Below are 21,385 nucleotides of genomic sequence, written 5' to 3'. Positions count from 1 at the left end.
CAAGTCTTAAACACATTCTCTTTGTTCTGTTAAGTCCTATTTGACCCCCACCGATGCACACGCTTTCTCCTACTGTTACCGTAAGGCTAGTCTTAGCTCCAATCTGTCCCCCTCTTCCACTTGAGTTCCTCCTTGTTTCTGTGCAGCTCCTCATAGCAACACGGGGAAACACTTTTGATGGTTGGACAGCAGGTATTTCTTAACTGGAAGCATTTTGTTCAGCAAATAGTTAAATATGGCTAGTCTTGGTTTAAAAACATTTTTTGAATGTGTTCAGACTTTTGTGATGAAAGAGGGACAGCTTGGTGTGTGACATGCTGACATGCACTGACAGATCTTTGTTATGACATGTTTTGAAGAAGAAAACATTTCCATATGTGACTTGTGAGGGAATTCCAGACGTTTGACAGATATGAGCTATGTGAGATTGAAGAGGGTGATGGCAGGTTCGAATACACCGCTTATTTGACTAAAGATATGCCATATCGGGAAGCAATGCCAAAAGTCCTCAGTCTCCTTCCCACTGCATCATTGTCTAATGGATTCCTCTAAAGAAAGCCAAGTCTTAATTTCCTACAGCTTAAAGCTTCCTAAACTGAGACTCCTTGAAGTGTCTTGTCAGAATAGATACTGTGATGGTCATTCTAACAGCCAATCAGGATAAAATGTAATTCTCAATCACTAGGGCATCTAACACACTGTGTTAAACCGATAGAGAGCCAGAAGGTTGGCATTTAGTCATCAGGGAAAGCAGCTTTCCTTTGTTGTTGATTAAGACAATTATCTCAAAGCTGTAAAGTCTAGATTGGATGATTGGAAGTGATTGTGTGTAGTACACCTCTATGTCTGTTGAAGTGTACAGCATTCTATACGGATTATGGATTACCTTTCTAGGTTATCTGAGGAAAAGCTGTTTGACTTCTCACTACAGCTTCTCTCTCCCTCCCTCCCTCCCCCCCTCTCTCACAGGTATGGTGACTAAAGATCTGCTGGAGGCATCCTAAGGGCCTGTTTGTCCTCTGTTTGCCCATAATGTCCTTAGTCTTACTGAGTAGGAAGGAATATGTCCTAAAAATACAGTGACACCCCCATCAACAGATAAACAAACAAAACCCTAGTAAAAGGAGAGGAGGCCAGTCTCTGTCTTCTGTATCACTCGCGCTCTCTTCCTGGCCTCGAGTGTGAGGTCATGTCCCAGTCTGGAAAAGTCCTTCATCTGTACGTGGAGGTAAGGTCAGCCCCGGAGCAGGATGGGAAGGGGGGCTTGGGGGGAGGAGTGGAGGGTCCTGGGACTGGGAGTAACTCAGCCTCAGCACAGGATGGGCCAGCTGGGCTTTTGTCCAAGCTAACCTGCCAGACAAAATGTCAGACTCCTACCAAAGCTCCAACGCACCGCCTAGCCCATAACTTCACTCACACCCAGTCTCCCTCCAGACACACAGTGAGCTTCCAGCTCCACCAAGGCAATGGCAACCAGTCGCCTAGCATCTCCAAGCGGCAGAGTTTACCAGCAGCACTGAACCACTCCCCAGCCTTTTCCAGAAATGGGAGGACCACCACCCCCCACAAACCCTCCTCCAAAGGGCAGGGGGTGGGGGGAAATGCCAAACGCTCGGTGGTCACCTTCAGCTACATTGAGAAGGCTAACGTCAAGACAGTGGAGAGCCCACAGAACTCTGCCTGTGAGAGGAGGTCTAGGGAGGAGAGGTCGTCCCCACCTTCCTACCCCCGGAAGAGACTCAGCGACCCCATCTGGTTGGGTAGTCCTGGCTCCTCCTGCAGCTCCAGTCCCAAACTAGCGTTTCGTCCCCCAGGGTGTATCCAGCAACAACAGCAACCGTCAGTCTCCCCCAGCCACCGCCACCCCGTCTTGGATCCCGTTGGCAGGGCAGCCACCCAGCTTGCCCTGGAAGAGTTTGGGTTTGGTTCCCCCCTGCACAGGAGTAAGATCCTCCATGGGCTCGAGCAGAGTCCCAGGTGCTCCCGCCACAACCAGCAGGCCCGTTGCCTGTCCTGGGCAGGCGGCTCTCCTATCCAACGCCACAGCGCCTGCAATAATCTCCCCAATAATCACGACATGGACACAGATAGAAACCGGGCCATTTGCGGGCCATTACCCAGGAGCCCAGCCTCCGACCAGCTTTCGTCTCATGCTAGCCAGGCCGCTCTGGGTATGTCTCCTAACTCGAGACCCAGGTTGTGTATGGGGCCCAAGGCCCAGAGCCCACACCAATGGGAACGTCAGGACAAAGCTATCATAGGGAGTCCAGCCACCCAGAGACAAGTACACAAGCCCTGTAACAGCAGTTCCTCCCCTCAAGGGACCATTCTCCAACTTAGCAATAAACTAGGGGTGGGAACTGTACTGAACCAGCTAAGTGGTAGCAAACCCTCCTCCCCATCCAACAGCCCTGAAGTGGCCCGGAGGCTAGCTGAGGAGGCTACTAAAGTGTCCTCTATTTTAGCAGAGGTAAGGAGGAACTCATTGACATTGCACAGCACTTTAGATGAAGTAGAGAGCCTCAACTGTGGATGTATGTCCAGAGAAGCCAACAGTTCTGTCCCAAAAGCACATCTGCAACATTTGCAGCATCAGAAAGTTAAGATGAACATCCCTTTACACGGCCTACACACACCAGCATCGAACGACACTGACTCTCACCAGACTGGAAACTCTTTACCATCGTCACGCACACAGGACACAAACTCTCCAACACTAACCAATCATGGGACACAGCGCGGAGGAGGGCAGGCTCTGGGTCAGAGCTCCATCCTATCAGACGCAGTAGTGGGTGGAGGAGTGTCCCCAGCCCTGCCTTCACGCTTCCTCCGTCCATTTCTTCCACCAGCCGAGACCAGCTCCCCTCTGAGGGACCCCAGGCTGCTGAGAGCCCAGCTCAGAGTCACCGACAGCCCCACGCTGCACCGCTGTCAGCCCCCTCAATACACTGGAGATTTCTGGTCCTTTGAGCCGGACAGGAGAGCCGACTTGTCCTGCTTCGACAGGGGGGACAGTGCCGAGCTGGCCCGTAGGCTCTACATACGCCAGAGTGTGGAAGAAGCCCCTGTCAGCTGGACTTCCAGGCAGCCCTGGAGCCACCTGGTAGGGGAGGAGAGCAGCAGCTCCAGGTCCAGCCCCAGACATGGACCTGGACCCGGTCAGCAGCCCTTGAGCACGGCCCAGCAGAAGAGGGCTGAGCAGAGGAGGAGGGAGGTTCTGCTGCTGGGCCCTGTGGTGCTGGACTCCCCAGAGGAGGACGAGGGCCTGGATGGGGATGGGGAAGGGGAGGAGGTTTCGGGACAAGGGCAGCAGCCAAGCCTGCTGAGGGTGGAGGAGCCTCGAGGGGGGGAGCAAATTGGGATAGCGGGGTCCTCGTCGCGCAGCTCCAGCGGGGTGACGGGCAGCCTAGGTGAAAGGGAATGTGTGTCCCCAGAGTCCAGTCAGTCCAGCCACCAGAGCAACGAGACAGGGGCTGCCACTTCAGGGATACAGGTGAGACATTTCTCTTCTTACACTGCCCTACATATTTATTTGTACAGTGAAGTTAAAACTTTTAATTTGTCTATATTCTCCAGCATTTTGGATTTGTCATTTTGGATGACTACTTTAAAACACATATAAGTGAATTTGTCAAAATGTCTTAATGGTAAAGCAGATATGTATGAAAATACCCTCAACTAAAAGGTGACATTATGTACTGTTGCCTCATATGGAGTATTGAGCCTAATTAAAAGTTTTAGCTTCACTATCAAAAGAAATACGTAGGGGAGTGTATATGCATTCAAATATTAATTTAAAGATATTAATGTTAACTAAATGTATCTTGTATTTTGTTAAATTTGCCATGTGTACATGTCTGCGTGTGTGTTCCAGACGGACAGTGGCACTGCAGTCCCAGGCCCCTCCCTCCACTCCCAGAGGATAGCTCGTGCCAAGTGGGAGTTCCTATTTGGGACACCCGCTGAGGAGGCTGCCAGCAGGGGGGAGAAAAGTGAGAGCATATTTACCACCCATACCACGCATAGAGCTATATATAGTATTTATCTCTGTCTATGACCCTTTAACTGTTCCCACAGGATAGACACTATACTGTAGATGTGATGCATGAAACGTATCATAGCACGTGTTCAAAACACGCACATAGGTCGGTGTTCAGCAACCAATAACAACAACATTAACATTAGCATGGTAGCGCAGGAGTTTTCTGTACTTTTTCGGTGATATCAACTGCTTCCTCTGTTCCATCATGGCAGGTACCATCGAACCCTCCACAGCTCCTCCCAGTGGCCAGTCCAGTGAATCCCCCACCTCCCCCACCTCCCTCCCCCTCATCTCAGCCAATCACGAGGTGCAGCACGTGGAGGTGGAGCTGGTGACTCCAGCGGCGGCGGGGGAGTCGCCAAAGACGGGCATCATCCGGAGGACCCTCAAGTACTCGGAGACGGACCTGGACGCCGTGCCCCTGCGCTGCTACCACGAGACCGACATCGATGAGGTGCTATTGGCTGAGCAGGAAGACGCCGACTCAGCGTTTGGGAGTAACCGTAGTGTGAAAAGCACGTCGGGTACAGGCAGCAGCCCCCTGGGTGTCTGTCCCTATGAGAGAACGAGTGGGGAGGAGGAGGAGGTGGAAGGAGAGGAGGAAGAGGAGGAGGATGACGAGGAGGACGAGGAGGAGGTAGTGAGCTGGGTCTCAGTGAGGATGCAGGGGGACATTAAGAGGCAGCAGCAGCAGCAGGTGATCAGTCAGCTGCTGAAGAGGTGAGATGGACACACGCATAGACACGTGGAAACACACACACACACACTCAAATGCATACACAAACACACACACACACAAATATGCTTACACATACAGATTCATACACACACACACACACATACATACACACTCATGTAACGCAGATACACAGAAACACACATTTCAAGTTTGACAGGATTTTGACCAATTTATGCATCCTCACATGTTCATTACAGACCACTATGAGTGATGTCTATTTCTAGCTTCTGTCCTTGTGAATAGAACAAAGATGCTAATGTTTTTAGTTGGTGTCATCATTTTTGTTTCTCCCACAAGAACACTGATGGATCAGGATCTAGCAAGAACTCCCGTACAAAAGTATGAATGTGTGTCTCTTTCTGCTACCGCCTGTTGAGATCCTCCTAGCAACCTGCTTATCGGTAGACCTCTCAAACCAGTTTGATGACATTGTTTTTCTTTACCACTCGTAGTTTTCTATGGTCAAACATTTACAGTGTACCGTAGTCAGTCACTTGACTACAGTTTATTTTATCGCTTCGGTGCAATTTTCACAGGTATGTGGTATATATATATACAGTTAAAGTCGGAAGTTTACATACACCTTAGCCAAATACATTTAAACTCAGTTTTTCACAATTCCTGACATTTAATCCTAGTAAAAATTCCCTGTCTTAGGTCAGTTAGGATCACCACTTTATTTTAAGAATGTGCAATGTCAGAATAATAGTAGAGAGAATGATTTATTTCAGCTTTGATTTCTTTCATCACATTCCCAGTGGGTCAGAAGTTTACATACACTCAATTAGTATTTGGTAGCATTGCCTTTAAATTGTTTCGCTTGGGTCAAACGTTTCGGGTAGCCTTCCACAAGCTTCCCATAATAACTTGGGTGAATTTTGGCCCATTCCTCCTCCTGACAGAGCTGGTGTAACTGAGTCAGGTTTGTAGGCCTCCTTGCTCGCACATGCTTTTTCAGTTCTCCCCACAAATTTTCTATAGGATTGAGGTCAGGGCTTTGTGATGGCCACTCCAATACCTTGACTTTGTTGTCCTGAAGCCATATTGCCACAACTTTGGAAGTATGCTTGGGGTCATTGTCCATTTGGAAGACCCCTTTGCGACCAAGCTTTAACTTCCTGACTGATGTCTTGAGATGTTGCTTCAATATATCCACATCATTTTCCTCCCTCATGATGCCATCTATTTTGTGAAGTGCACCAGTCCCTCCTGCAGCAAGGCACCCCCACAACATGATGCTGCCACCCCCGTGCTTCACGGTTGGGATGGTGTTCTTCGGATTTCAAGCCTCCCCCTTTTTCCTCCAAATATAGCGATGGTCATTATGGCCAATCAGTTCTATTTTTGTTTCATCAGACCAGAGGACATTTCTACAAAAAGTACGATCTTTGTCCCCATGTGCAGTTGCAAATCGTAGTCTGGCTTTTTTATGGTGGTTTTGGAGCAGTGGCTTCTTCCTTGCTGAGCGGCCTTTCAGGTTATGTCGATATAGGACTTGTTTTACTGTGGATATAGATACTTTTGTACATGATTACTCCAGCATCTTCACAAGGTCCTTTGCTGTTGTTCTGGGATTGATTTGCACCAAAGTACATCCATCTCTAGGAGACAGAATGCGTCTCCTTCCTGAGCGGTATGACGGCTGCATGGTCCCATGGTGTTTATACTTGCGTACTATTGTTTGTACAGATGAACGTAGTAACTTGAGCCATTTGGAAATTGCTCCCAAGGATGAACCAGACTTGTGGAGACTTGTTGATTTTCTCATGACGTCAAGCAAAGAGGCACTGAGTTTGAAGGTAGGCCTTGAAATACATCCACAGGTACACCTCCAATTGACTCAAATTATGTCAATTAGCATATCAAAAGCTTCTAAAGCCATGACATAATTTTCTGGAATTTTCCAAGCTGTTTAAAGTCAGTCATCTTAGTGTATGTAAACTTCTGACCCACTGGAATTATGATACAGTGAATTATAAGTGAAATAATCTGTCTGTAAACAATTGTTGGAAAGATTACTTGTGTCATGCACAAAGTAGTTATCCTAACCGACTTGCCAAAACTATAGTTTGTTATCAAGAAATTTGTGTAGTGGTTGAAAAACAAGATTTAATGACTCCAATCTAAGTGTATGTAAACTTCCGACTTCAACTTTTCTCTTGAAGCATACGGTCTATCTACTACTAGAAACTCATGGACAATATGGACCCAGAGATAATAAATGAATAAAATGAGTTTGACATCCCTGATGTAGAGCCTTCCTGTGCCTCACTCTTGGTTGTTATCCTCTTTCCCTATTTCTCTCTTTCCATCTAGGCCATTGGACAGTTTCTTCGACAACCTCCCGGTCCTCAAGTCGCCCATCCTGGTTTCGGGGCCTCGTCTGGCAGGCACGACTGAGGACACCTTCAGCCGCCATTTTGAGAGCATAATGGAGTCACATCGCGCCAAGGGCACATCCTACTGCAGCCTGGACAGCGAGGAGCTGCTGACCTCCAGCACCCAGACGGTCCTGACCTTTGACCTTCCCACACTGACCCCAGAGATCCAGGGCGGTCAGATGATCTGTCAGAGCGCCCGGCACATTGTCAAGTTGAGTTTCGCCCCACTGGCCCACTGCGAGAGGGGAACAAGCCTATCAGATTCCATCGTCACGGTGACAGGCGACTCGGACGCCACGCGCGCCCCCTCCAGCGAAAGGCTGAGCAGTGGCTCGGAGGACACACTCCCGCGAGGGGGCGGGGCACGGATGTTGGGGAGCAGCTGGTACAGCAACCCCACATTCTCCTTCCCTAGGTCAGTGATGTCATACAGCAGCAACCCCTCCCTCTCCTTCCACAGGTCAGTGATGTCATCACTACTGCTCTGATGTAGTACTTTATGAAAGGCCAGACCCGATAGGCTGCTGACATAAAGTACCCACTGGGCACAGACGTCATATTAACGTCTAGTTTTGAATTACATTTGGTTGAATTGTCAACTAACGTGAATTCAACATGAAATCAACCAAAAATACCACCCTGTCATTGAATTTAGGTTCAAAGTTGGGTGATAAAAGACAAATCCAATCAGTTTGCCACGTTTTTGGTTGAAATGACGTGGAAACAACGTTGATTCAACCAGTTGTTGCCCAGTGGGTATGAGGTTACTCTCATTGATGAAGTAAAGCCAAGGTAGGCTTCTATTCAGAACATACAGTATGATATAATCTAAGATGAAATAAAAAACAACAAATCACTAAATTATACTATATTGTCCATGTACAGTATTAGAGGACAACGTAATAACTGAGGATCATAATGTGCATATGTTATGTACTGTATTTGTACATTGAAAATAGACTTTTTTAAGAGTCTTCCCCTAACAATATCAGTTACCAAAAGCGCCAGTCCTAGGCTTGTCTGCTGGGACACAGCACCTGCTGCAGTGCGATTTTGGAGCAGAGCTGTTAGTGAAGGTCGCTAGGAGGCTGTCTGCCTCACCGTACCGCTGGTTTCCATGACGGCATGCGGTGTGAGTGTGTGTGTTGGTATGTGTGACTATACGTGTGTGTGTGTGTGTGTGTGTCTGTGTCTTTGCCTTTGCCGTCGTGTGTGATGGCTGGAGCAGGTGACTGGTACTGACTGGGGCAGGTGGCTGTGGTAGTACAGCTCTCAACTATTGATCATGTTAAAGTGATTCAACTAGCTTTGCTATTACTGTCAATAACAGCATAGCTGGAACTCTTTACCGATCAGATTGCGTGGCCGGATCGATCCGTTATATAAATATTAAGATGATGTATCATCATATATTATGATATATGCAAATATTGTCATTTTAGGTAGAGAATATTCTTATTTCTCATGTGGTCAATATACACTTCTGCTTAATCAGCGTTTATCATTTTCATCAACACCAATAACAGAGAATGATCTGCCAGGGGTTTGACAACCCAGCACCATCTGGTGGGTTTTGTAGTTAGTGTAGAGAGGAACTGCAGTGCTGATGAGGGAGAGAGGAAGATAATTGTGTTTGGCAGCACTGCGGTGGCAGTGGGACACTGTCACCTTGCGGTACAGACCACTAGATGCTGCTAAAGGACCATGTTGTAGGTTGTGGATTGATACTGTCTGAACATATGGATAAGAATGCCAATGGGTTTTTAGAGCTCAATGTGTGGACCACTTGTGGTGTCTACTGTAAGTGACAGCATTAAAGTAGCGTTCTTCAGTGATCATACTGTTAACACGACAGACATATGTTTATTGTTCAAGATAAGGTAGTTGTGTGTGTGCGTCCGTGTGTGTACGTCCGTGTATGCATGCGTGCTTGCAGACTTGAGTGCGTACTGTACGCGTGCGTTTATAGGCTTCAGTATGTATGTTTACCATTGGCACTGGGCCACCACTGTTAGTCCTGGTCTGTAGGGCCGTAGGGCTGGTGACAGCAAAATGTGGTGACATCAGTCCATTTCCAGTAGTCTGTTCAGCTGCAGCCTGCCACGACACCAGAAGAACAGAACAGAACAGTGGCTGGATTGTGTGGGGCCAGAAAAGCCCTGAAAGCCCACTGACAGTGATAATTCACTCTTAAGTCCAAAGTGTTTCCTGGGAACACATCCAATGACCAGTACAAAACCAAACCAAAATAGGATATAGTGGCTTAAAAAGTTCAACTCTGTCGTAGTTGACCAAGTTCCCTCTGTGAAGAACAAAGTTATTCTATTCAATTTGTCTGGTAAATATTGACATTGTGCTGGTATTTTTACCACAGTTACTGTACAAACTGATCCACCTATCACAGTCCTGCAAGAAAGGAATCCATGAAGAGGACACCAGGGAAAATATTTCAGAGGTCTTATCCACTCCATACTTTGATAACAGTTGGAATTTCAGCCCTCATGCCCCCCTCCTTCCCTCACATCTCCCTTTTGAGATGGTTTGAGCCATTAGACAGAGGCCCATTGTGTAGAACTATCCATCTAGACAGACGGAGGGGGGCCAATTGTGTGGCGATGGACCGTTGAAGTGGAGGCTGACGATAGTGGGAATTCTCTTATGGCCTTATGTGATAGCTGTTCAATTAGTGCTCACTACTGTAGCGTGCTATGGTGGTTATCGCCTGCGAGTTGCTTACAGTAAACAGGCACCTCATTAATGACTGGTGCTCACAATAGGCCTCTCTATTCCATGTATGTTTCTAAACCGGGGTTCAATCCCAGCACTAGCACACCTGATGGAAATACTGTAATCAAAGGCTTGATGATACAGTATGTTTACCAGTTGAGTCAAGTATGTGTGTACAGAGATGGAACAAAAAAGTTTTCCCCCTTTGGGTCTGGAGTTAAAACCTGATTCCTTTCCCTGGATACCAAGTCGTTGTTGTGGAGAGAGAGAACAAAAATATTTGTTCTACTGTAATTTGTTAATAATATAATCATATTTCTGTTATAGCACACACCTATAGGGTTTATCAATGGGAGTTGTCCCTGGCACTAACCCGCTTTGTTTTCCTTTGTGTGCTTATAGCTCCATTAAGAGTCGAGGTGAACAGCATGTATACCTCATCCAAAGGATGTACCTACTGACTATGAGTAATTGGAGCTTGTGAGAGAGGAGGCAGGAGGGAGGGTGGGAGAGAGTGTGAGAGCGAGAGAGGGAGGGAGAGATTTTGAGTGAAAGGCGGCCAAGTTCCGTGCCATGCTTAGTGCCCAAGGTCGGCAGGGGACGTTGCAAAAGTTTACATAGAGAGAGAGAGAGAGCGCGGAGTGAATAGAACAGAAACAAACAGAGAGAGAAGAGAAGAGAAAGAGGCACTGCTGGACAAAATGTATCTAGCTTGGGAAACTTGCTGAAAGGAGAGAAGGAAAAGAAAGCGAATAGAAAAATAAAGTGCCGTCATACAGCTGTGTGTGTTAGCTAAAGCTAAAGGGAGTGACTTGCTAGCTGAGTCTTAGTCCTTATGGGGTTAGAATCCAGGTGATGTACTGCACTAGGACTAGCTAGCAGACCAGCTAAGGCAGTGAGAAAAACAGAGAGGTAGAGGGGAGCGGTAGAGGGGTTAGAGGGAGAGGGATGCGATCAGGCCGGGGTGCCAGGACAGGGAGAGGGGGGGTCAATAGGGTGACCAGTTTGAGACACTCGTACAGGGAGGGGACAGGTACAACAAGGAAGGCCAGCTCTGTGTTCTGTTGGCATGGCTCACTCGGAGAGGATAGGTACCTTCCTACTCGCCACTCGAGCTCAAGGCGGAGGTAAGAGCTCTACTCCTTCTCCTCTCTCCTCTCCTCTCCTCTCCTCTCCTCTCCTCTCCTCTCCTCTCCTCTCCTCTCCTCTCCTCTCCTCTCAGACTACTGTAGGTAGTGTGGAAATATCTGCCTTCTAATCCTCCCACTGCCTCTGTAGGCTCCATATGAGACAAGGAAACAAGGGTGTCTGGTGATCAGTCATTGCTCAGTAACAAAGCCATTCATTCAGCTAATAGAATGGCCTGTTTGCTCTGTGGAGGTGTGTATGACTCAGTGATAATAAGGAAGTCTGAATGTGCTGTGCTGTAGTCCTGGTAGTCTGGGTAAAGTGTGTTTCTGTCATACTTTAAATACTGTTCCCAAGCTTGTATTCTTGGCTGGATACAAACTCATCAAAAAAAGACACATATCTTTTTCAGGACCCTGTCTTTCAAAGATAATTCGTAAAAATCCAAATAACTTCACAGATCTTCATTGTAAAGGGTTTAACACTGTTTCCCATGCTTGTTCAATGAACCATAAACAATTAATGAACATGCACCTGTGGAACGGTCGTTAAGACACTAACAGCTTACAGAAGGTAGGCAATTAAGGTCACAGTTATGGAAACTTAGGACACTAAAGAGGCCTTTCTATTGACTGAAAAACACCAAAAGAAAGATGCCCAGGCTCCCTGCTCATCTGCGTGAACGTGCCTTAGGCATGCTGCAAGGAAGCATGAGGACTGCAGATGGGGCCAGGGCAATAAATTCCAATGTCCGTACTGTGAGACGCCTAAGACAGCGCTATAGGGAGACAGGACAGACAGCTGATCGTCCTCGCAGTGGCAGACCACGTGTAACAACACCTGCACAGGATCGGTACATCCGAACATCACACCTGCAGGATAGGTACAAGATGGCAACAACAACTGCCCAAGTTACACCAGGAACGCACAATCCCTCCATCAGTGCTCAGACTGTCCACAATAGGCTGAGAGAGGATGGACTTAGGGCTTGTAGGCCTGTTGTAAGGCAGATCCTCACCAGACATCACCGGCAACAACGTCGCCTATGGGCACAAACCCACCGTCGCTGGACCAGACAGGACTGGCAAAAAGTGCTCTTCACTGTCGCGATTTTGTCTCAACAGGGGTGATGGTCGGATTTGCGTTTATCATCGAAGGAATGAGCGTTACACCGAGGCCTGTACTCTGGAGCGGGATCGATTTGGGGGTGGAGGGTCCATCATGGTCTGGGGTGGTGTGTCACAGCATCATCGGACTGAGCTTCTTGTCATTGCAGGCAATCTCAGCGCTGTGTGTTACAGGGAAGACATCCTCCTCCCTCATGTGGTATCCTTCCTGCAGGTTTATCCTGACATGACCCCCCAGCATGACAATACCACCAGCCATACTGCTCATCCTGTGCGTGATTTCCTGCAAGACAGGAATGTCAGTGTTCTGCCATGGCCAGCGAAGAGCCCGGATCTCAATCCCATTGAGCATGTCTGTGACCTGATGGATCGGAGGGTGAGAGCTAGGGCCATTCTCCCCAGAAATGTCCGGGAACATGCAGGTGCCTTGGTGGAAGAGTGGGGTAACATCTCACAGCAAGAACTGGAAAATCTGGTGCAGTCCATGAGGAGGAGGTGCACTGCAGTACTTAACAGGACAGACAGCTGATCGTCCTCGCAGTGGCAGACCACGTGTAACAACACCTGCACAGGATCGGTACATCCGAACATCACACCTGCAGGACAGGTACAAGATGGCAACAACAACTGCCCAAGTTACACCAGGAACGCACAATCCCTCCATCGGTGTGGTGGCCACACCAGATACTGACTGTTACTTTTGATTTTGACCCCCCCTTTGTTCAGGAACACATTATTCCATTTCTGTTCGTCACATGTCTGTGGAACTTGTTCAGTTTATGTCTCAGTTGTTGAATCTTATGTTCATACAAATATTTACACACGTTAAGTTTGCTGAAAATAAACGCAGTAGACAGTGAGAGGACGTTTATTTTTTTGCTGAGTTTATTATGACATATTATATGGCTGAAGTCTACCATACCATTCTACCATTCGAAAACCATGTATTATCAACAGATAGAACTCACAGGTCTTAATTTTCCAAAAAAAATTCGAAGTGAAAAGCTCTGTGCTTGTTCCAAGCTGACATAACATGCTTAAAGCTATTACCACAGTATAATTGAGATATAGTACGGCGTGTCCTCCTGAACCCTCTACTGCTTGAAAGGGGGGTAAATGACTGGGGGATATAGAGAGAGTTGCAGGAAAGGATAGATTTACAGAAGGAGGTTATATAATGTGTCATTCTGCTTATAGTGCCCTGTTTATGCTTAACATGGTCCACATTTGAGTGTATTAATGTACTGAATTATCATTGTGTCACACCAGAAGAAAGCATTGGCCTACAATAGGAAAGGTTCCAGGACTATTTCTTTCAGTAGACCTGACCAGCCAGTTTTGCTGCAAGCTTTACAGTGTTGCCGTGAAGAAATTACAACAAAGTGGGTTACATCATAATTTATCCACACCTCCCTTCACTCTTTGTCTTTGTCCTCCCGCTCCTTCCCTTTCTCCCTCTATCCCCCTCCCTCTCCCTCTTAACTCGTCTCTCCCTCTCTTTCCCCCTCTTACTTTTTCTCTCCCCCCAGGGAGAAGGCTCGTCTGGCGACAGACTCGGAGCTGGATCAGGACCTCAGTGAGCGGCTGGGACTGGGGAGCAGCGACACCCTTACCAACGGTAACCGTGCTGACGGGGAGGCCGCTAAGCGCCTGGCCAAGCGCCTTTTCACCCTGGACGGCTTCAGGAAGTCCGACGTGGCCCGTCACCTCAGCAAGAAGTGAGCACCTGGCACCCAGCCTTCTCGTGTTATCGATCCCTCTCTTTACGATGTGCTGCTATACTTTGTCTATGCTATGTGTAGCGCGTATACTGCCGATGACAACACCTAGTATGGATGTGGCTAACATTTCCAAGATCTCTCTCTCTCTCTCGCTCTCTGCTATACTAATCCTGGTCTGGACCTTGTCTGACCCCTTGGTTTTCCTCCGCGGTTGTGCTCTTGGATAAGTCTGTCTGTCTGTCTCTTTGGCCTGTCTGTCTGTCTGTCTGTCTGTCTGTCTGTCTGTCTGTCTGTCTGTCTGTCTGTCTGTCTGTCTGTCTGTCTGTCTGTCTGTCTGTCTGTCTGTCTGTCTGTCTGTCTGTCCGTCCGTCCGTCCGTCCGTCCGTCCGTCCGTCCGTCTGTACCTTCGTCTGTACCTTCGTCCGTCTGTTTGGTGAAAAGGAATTTGGGATGAAAAGATATTCCTTCTGTCTGACAGATTCACCCTGGGAATCAAAGTTTCAAACCGAGTGTTATTATAAGGGGAGTTAGTCCAAAGATGTCACGTTGGGGCGGGGGCGCATCTTAAACTCTTACAATGATCATACCCAATGAAAAGCTGTCTGTCTGTATGTCTGTCTGTCCGTCCATCTTTCTGCACATCCGTCTTTCTGCACATCCATCCGTCCGTCCATCTGTCTGATGAAAAGGAATTTAGGATGAAAAGAGATTCCTCCTCTCTGACAGATGCACTCTGGGAATCAAATTTTTTGGCCCTAAGTCTTCGTCTCAAGGACACAAACCAACTGTGCTGTGTGACTGGCAGTGACTGGGAGGCTGAATGGCCTTGTGTGTTTGAGCTGGGAAAGCCAGCATCTGATTAACACGTTGTTCTCTCTCCCTCTCCCTCTTTCTCTCTTTCCCTCTCTTTCTCTTTCTCTCTCTTTTCCTGTCTCTCTCTATTTATTTCTCTATGTTTCTCTCTCTCTCCCCAGCAATGACTTCAGTCATAAGGTTGCAGAGGAGTATCTACACTTCTTTAACTTCACAGGTCTTAATGTGGACCAGGCTCTGAGGTGAGAGGTTCAAACTGACTGACTTGTTCAACTAGCCAGCCACTGGTTAGTAGATGGTAATACTGCTCTCTGGTGGCAGGCTGAGGGAATGTAGCCTAATATGCCAGACTAGTGTTTCTAGCCCAGAAAAAAATGCTCCTGATTCAATTAATCAAGGGCTTAGTGATTAATTAAGTCATTGAATGAGGTGGACAGGTGCGTAATGAGGTGCGTTACCGCTGGGCTGGAACCAACATTTGCCACCCTTTAGGATACTAGAGAAACTGGATACTGGATTGGGGTTGAGAAGCACTGTGCTTCTGCTCAATGTGTGTGTCTGTGTGTTCCAGAGCCTTACTCAAACAGTTTTCCCTGATGGGAGAGACTCAGGAGAGGGAGCGGGTGCTGTCTCACTTCTCCAGGAGATACCTGCACTGTAACCCAAAACTCATACCCTCTGAGGGTAAGAGGACGCCACTGTCTCATTTCTACTATAGAAATAGCACAGCTCAGTCGTCATGGTAATAGATTGACATGTTTCCTCCTTATCCAGATGGTGTTCATACCTTGACCTGTGCCCTGATGCTGCTAAACACAGACCTGCATGGCCATGTAAGTCGAGTTGTGTGTGTGTGTGTGTGTGTGTGTGTGTGTGTGTGTGTGTGTGTGTGTGTGTGTGTGTGTGTGTGTGTGTGTGTGTGTGTGTGTGTGTGTGTGTGTGTGTGTGTGTGTGTGTGTGTGTGTGTGTGTGTTAGGGATACAAATGTCATTAAGTTCACGGTAGAGTTCAGTGTAGCGACACTTTTCAGAGATCCATTCCCCCCCACGCTCCACTTACTCAGTATAGTGATAGCTTTGGGAAATAAGCCCCCGACTTATCGAAAGCTGATCTGGGACCAGCCTCCTGATTACAATGTGCTCTACACTATCATAAAATCCAGTCCATATCAAACTGTAGACTGATTCCAGTATAACTCTAAATCTAGGCCATCTATTGCTGCATGGTGTGATGTGCAGCCTCTACAGATGACTACAGGTAGTTTAGTCAAAACCGTTTATATTAAATGGAAATATTCAGGTCTGGTTGAAGGGGCTAGAGCTGGCTTGATGAGAAACCCACTCTCTCAGGGGAAGGGGGGATTGAGAGATGCCTGGCTGGTATAGTTCTGTGCTTCATCACCATCATTACATTTACATTTTAGTCATTTAGCAGACGCTCTTATCCAGAGCGACTTACAGTAGAGTGCATACATTTTATTACATTATTATTATTTTTTTACATACTGAGACAAGGATATCCCTACCGGCCAAGAGCAGACGCTCTTATCCAGAGCGACTTACAGTAGAGTGCATACATTTTATTACATTTTTACATACTGAGACAAGGATATCCCTACCGGCCAAACCCTCCCTACCGGCCAAACCCTCCCTAACCCGGACGACGCTATGCCAATTGTGCGTCGCCCCACGGATCTCCCGGTTGCGGCCGGCTGCGACAGAGCCTGGGCGCGAACCCAGCCCAGCCTGGGCGCGAACCCAGAGACTCTGGTGGCGCAGCTAGCACTGCGATGCAGTGCCCTAGACCACTGCGCCACCCGGGAGATCATCATCATTCATCATCGTCACCAATGTCATTATCTTCCTCTTCTTCAAAATCATCATCGTCATCAATGGCGTCATCCTGATCATCATCATCATCATAGTCCCCCGCATCTTCTTCGTCTTTATCTTCACTCACTATCTCTTTTCAGCAATATTCCCAGAATGCAATAGTAGCAGATGGGGCTCTGTGAAAACTCACTCCTCAGCATGAAGTGTCTCCCCTTGCGCTGCAAAGGAGCTTTTCCGCGGTGTGACTGAGTAAGACGCTTCAGGAGGGCGGCCACGTTTGTTTGCGAGGCAGAGGTCATGCGTTCGAGCCTCGGTGTGAGCCCAATCAGGAGAAAGCGGTACTCGCTAAGCAAGCAGCGTGACGTCCTTTAAACAATCTCCTTCTGAAAACTCTCAGCTCATCAGCTAGATTAAATCAATTGGATGAGGACCCTGAAAGTCATTTCTCCCCATAACATCCTTCAGAGAGGAATTCTAATATAATAGTTTGTCAAAGAGCTGCAGAAGGACAGATGAATTAGACAATCTGTGCCTCGAATATTTTAGATGACTGATGTTGGTGATGCTTTTTAAAGATTATATTCATTTATAGCATAGTAGTCTCGGAAATCTCAGAGATAGGGCAATAGCGCTAGGTCTAACAAATCACAAGTTTGGCTAGGCGGGGCTTAAAGATAATCCCCTCGGAAACATGCCAGAGGCGGACACACAATATAGACGCGGATAGCTAGGCAAATTTTAGCCCCAGCCTGTCAGTGGTTTTAAGCTGGTAAAGCTAACATCATGGCGCATGCAAACTACTCACTTGCGAAGCACACTCATTGAAAATATCTAGCTAGCTACCGGAGATGTTTACGGCAGGGCTCTGGACGGATTTTCCGGCATCCAACTCCGCCCTTTCCTCTCTGCCAAACTGACGTTGGTTTGAGGACAGACATGTATGCTGGAACATTGGTACATTGTGGGAGAAAACCCATCTGTCTAGAGCAGGGATGGGTACCTGACGATATTCTACTATGAGTTACAATAGTAGAATACACCAGGTCAAATTTCTAAATGTGGTTATGCATCAGCAGTTGTTCTCTTGTTATGTCAGTCACTGACAGTCACTCAATGAGCCATGTCAGCTGACAATTTTTTAGATTGGTAGTTAGTTTAGCCAGTTATCGAAACGTAGTTTAAAATGGCAGGAAATTAGCTGTAAAATGTAACTTAGGCTAGGTCTCTACCATGTTTGGGTATGGATGTGGGTATGCAGACCAGCGAGTCACTGAGGCCCCTGATTACGAGTTCAAAAGTTGCCCATCCATGGTCTAGAGAGACTAATAGCATAGAGTAAGTACTGTGTGTCATGTTTTTCAGAACATTGGCAAAAGGATGTCCTGCACACAGTTCATTGACAACCTGGAGGGTCTGAATGAGGGTCACGACTTTCCCAAAGACTTGCTGAAGGTGAGTCACTGTACTGTACATTGCTATAAAAACACACATACACACACTAATTGTTGTGTTGTCTCGCAGACCAGGAGAAGACGTACTGTACCTTCCCTCTGGTGAATCTGTGCTCGAGATCGGACAGTATTAGATTATGCTATTAGCTTCTTTCTCCCTGTTGTGGGCAGCATAATGGGGTTAGGCCCATCTGGGGCCATTCATTGGGAGCCCACAGGCACACCAGCGGATGCCAGATGAGCTAAATCAGTGGGGTTGCCTGCCGTTGACGTGGCTAATGATGATGCGTTTGATTCGTGTTGTCTGCAAAGCGCTCCCTCACCGCGTAAGTCAACACGTTGTAATGGTGTATCTATATTACATGTGAGGGGAAGAGGGAACCGGGCAATATTTATCACCCAGAAATGAAGGAATATGAATTCTAAAAATGACAGGCTTTGCTGTTATTAAGTCAGGATAGCATCAGCTCCCCTGCCATGGTACATCTTTAAGGTGTGAGAGAGAGAGAGAGAGAGAGAGAGAGAGAGAGAGAGAGAGAGAGGCTGTTTTATTAATGCACTGTATATATATCTAGGAAGTGTGTTTTAAATCATGCTCTCCTCCCACTCCCTCTCTCTCCCTCTCTCTCCCTCTTTCTCTAACTCTCCAAATGTTTTCCCTGCCCACTGTCGTGTCTTTACTATCATTAAATTGAATACTTAGTTTTATCAAAGATTCTCTGTAATTAGTATTACGCGATTAAACTGAATAATCATGTAACTGTAATTAACTAGGAAGTCGGGGCACCAAGGAAAATATTCAGATTACAAAGTTATAATTTCCCAATATAACCTTTCAGATATTTTCATATCTGATCAATAGATTAATTCATTATTTATTTTACCTCACGTTAGTCTCATTCCAAACGTCGTAAAATGTTGGTTATCTGCACGAACCCAGTCTTCACTATGAGTCATCCATACATCAATTGTCTTAAATCATTTATTTATTACTAACTAAGTAATTCACAGAAATGCATAAACAAACAAACAAAGTAAATATGGTTACAAGAAATTATAGGAGAATGTGCCCTAGTGGGCTAAACCGGTATCGCGGCTTGGTGGACAAAAGGGGAAGTGGGGGTCAACGGAGATGAGACACTACAAAGTTGATAATTATAACAATTGAAATACTAATCCTTTGCACATGAACGCTCACTCATTCGGGAACAATTACAATCAATATATATATTTACGCTCAGTGTGTCGTCTTGATCGCTGTTGAAAAGTTAGTTTCTGTTGGAGAGTTTCTGTCCTCTCTCTCTCTCTCTCTCTCTCTCTCTCTCTCTCTCTCTCTCTCTCTCTCTCTCTCTGTCGTGGTTAGAGTGGATAGTTCAGAGTGACATTCATTCGTGTTGTTGTAGAATGGATGTTTCGGCGGTTGTCGTTCTTCGCGTTCAATGATACCGAATTCCTAGCTGCAGACTAGTAATTAATATCAAAGACTTGTTCTTATTCTGCGGTATCGATAGTCTAAGAGTTTAACCACGTGGTATGGTTAAAAGATTCAGCAATGGTCTGCAACCTTCGTCCCCTCCTAATGGAGAAAAACATGGTCTGGTGATAATTTCTCAAAGTTGGGTTTTATTCGGAATTGCAGAAAAGGGGCTGTCCCAGGATGCCTGACCCTAACTGGGCTCAGGGACGGTCCTCTGATTTAGTTCAAATCAAAAGGGAATTGGATTTACCTTCATTAAACAGTCCAAAATCATATTACACAATTTTACAAACAGTATCATACTCACCCATTCATCTTATACAACAATTAGATGTAAACCTCATATCTGAGGCTATTATATAAACAGTGTTATGGTAATGTGGCCACACCGTCTCCCATGAGCTTCCCCAAATTGTAACAAATGGACCAGTTCGTAGCTGGATTCTTCACCGATCTTTTATACTTTCTCCGGAACATGAAATTTGTTCGTACCTCAAGTTCTGTGAGGTGGAAGAAATTCCTTTGTTCTCTATGAAAATTTACCCTGCCTCTTATACTGTGTGGCCATGTGGCAGGGCCTTCTCCTCAGGAATTTACGACCTCTAACCACAGCAGCCTAGTTGAAGGAGGCAAGGGGGAGGCAAGGAGAGGCAGGGAGAGGGGGATGGGGCTTGCTATAGCCAAAGAGGCCAACGTCATGACACCACTTTCTATCTCTCGTTTTCTCTCTTTCTCTCCCACTCCTTGTTCTCCTCGCTGCCCCAATCCCCTCCTAGTTTATCCCAATAGCATTTCATTCTGACTAAATGACTGTCATGTTGTTCCCGATAATCTGCTTCATATCCTTCATTTCCTTCCCTCCTTTTCCTGCTTTCCCATTTCCCTTCTATCTCTGGTGTGTATTCCCTGGTCACCCATTATCATAATAATGTTACAATACATACACACACACACACAAGTGGGCGCACATGTATGCACACGCACGTACACTCAAACACAAACTGATCTGTGTCTCATACTTGGGCCAACCTGAGCCTGGCATCCCCACTAAAGTACTCAAAGTAGAGGGGCTCTCTCTCTCTCTCTCTCACACACACACACACACACACACACACACACACACACACACACACACACACTCACACTCACACTCACACTCACACTCACACTCACACACACATACATTTTCTGGATTTTTGGGGGAGTAAACATTTTATTTCCATTTAAATCCTATTACCCCTAACCCTAACTCCTAACCCTAACCTAACTCCTAGCCCTAACCTAACTCTAACCTAACTACTAACCCTAACCTAACTCCTAACTCCTAACCCTAACCTAACTCCTAACTCCTAACCTAACTCCTAACCCTAACCTAACTCCTAACCCTAACCTAACTCCTAACCCTAACCTAACTCCTAACCCTAACCTAACTCCTAACCCTAACCTAACTCTTAAAGTGGAACTGACAGCGGTTTAGTAACATGGAATCTTTGATCTCTGATCATAAACACACCCAGGAATAATATCTATATTTTTTTAAGCGATCACTTAGATATGGTCATTTTCACATTTTCATAAATTCATAGGTTTGGGAATGACATATAGTAAGACATTTGTGAAAATTCTATAGCAATATAGAATGGGAAAGCGGCTGTGCATTTGGACAATTAGTAGACACTGCAATACATAAAACCGAATAAAAAAATGTATTGTCCAGGAATGGAGTCTACGCAGACCGGTGCGCCATAGCCAATGAGAGCTACAGTAGGCCTAAATGCAAATAATCCATTTGCCACATGGACCTGCCATCCATCACTTTGAACTGGACTGTGTGTTTACAGGCAGTAGCAACAGCACAACTTTAGATCATTAGAACACATTCGCCAAAAGCTCCAAAATACACCTGAATGGATTTCTGCAAATATGTAAATACCGTGGGAGTCCTCT

The 21,385-nt window shown here is 46.5% G+C and overlaps 1 protein-coding gene across 5 annotated transcripts in view; it reads left to right on the top strand.

The window, feature by feature from the left end:
- The window catches only part of LOC139570287 (PH and SEC7 domain-containing protein 1-like), an 82,675-nt gene that overhangs the window by 20,347 nt on the left and 40,943 nt on the right, over positions 1-21,385 (top strand). For 3 of the 5 annotated variants that reach the window (XR_011674042.1, XM_071392045.1, XM_071392044.1), the window contains exons 2-10: positions 970-3,493; positions 3,875-3,992; positions 4,255-4,762; positions 7,098-7,622; positions 13,674-13,862; positions 14,840-14,920; positions 15,250-15,362; positions 15,453-15,511; positions 17,873-17,962. Coding sequence is in view for 4 of the 5 variants with exons in the window: in XM_071392045.1 (XP_071248146.1) it covers positions 1,190-3,493; positions 3,875-3,992; positions 4,255-4,762; positions 7,098-7,622; positions 13,674-13,862; positions 14,840-14,920; positions 15,250-15,362; positions 15,453-15,511; positions 17,873-17,962 (3,987 nt within the window). In the remaining variant the exon portion in view is untranslated. Of the gene's footprint in view, positions 1-969; positions 3,494-3,874; positions 3,993-4,254; positions 4,763-7,097; positions 7,623-10,436; positions 11,017-13,673; positions 13,863-14,839; positions 14,921-15,249; positions 15,363-15,452; positions 15,512-17,872; positions 17,963-21,385 lie in introns of those variants that run through there. The other 2 variants (XM_071392046.1, XM_071392047.1) reach the window with 2 other exon arrangements.

The sequence above is a fragment of the Salvelinus alpinus genome, chromosome 3 (assembly GCF_045679555.1).
Source record: "Salvelinus alpinus chromosome 3, SLU_Salpinus.1, whole genome shotgun sequence".
In the NCBI taxonomy this organism is placed as follows: domain Eukaryota; kingdom Metazoa; phylum Chordata; class Actinopteri; order Salmoniformes; family Salmonidae; genus Salvelinus; species Salvelinus alpinus.
The sequence above is the reverse complement of the archived record's forward strand: the minus strand, read 5'-3'. Positions and strand labels throughout refer to the sequence as shown.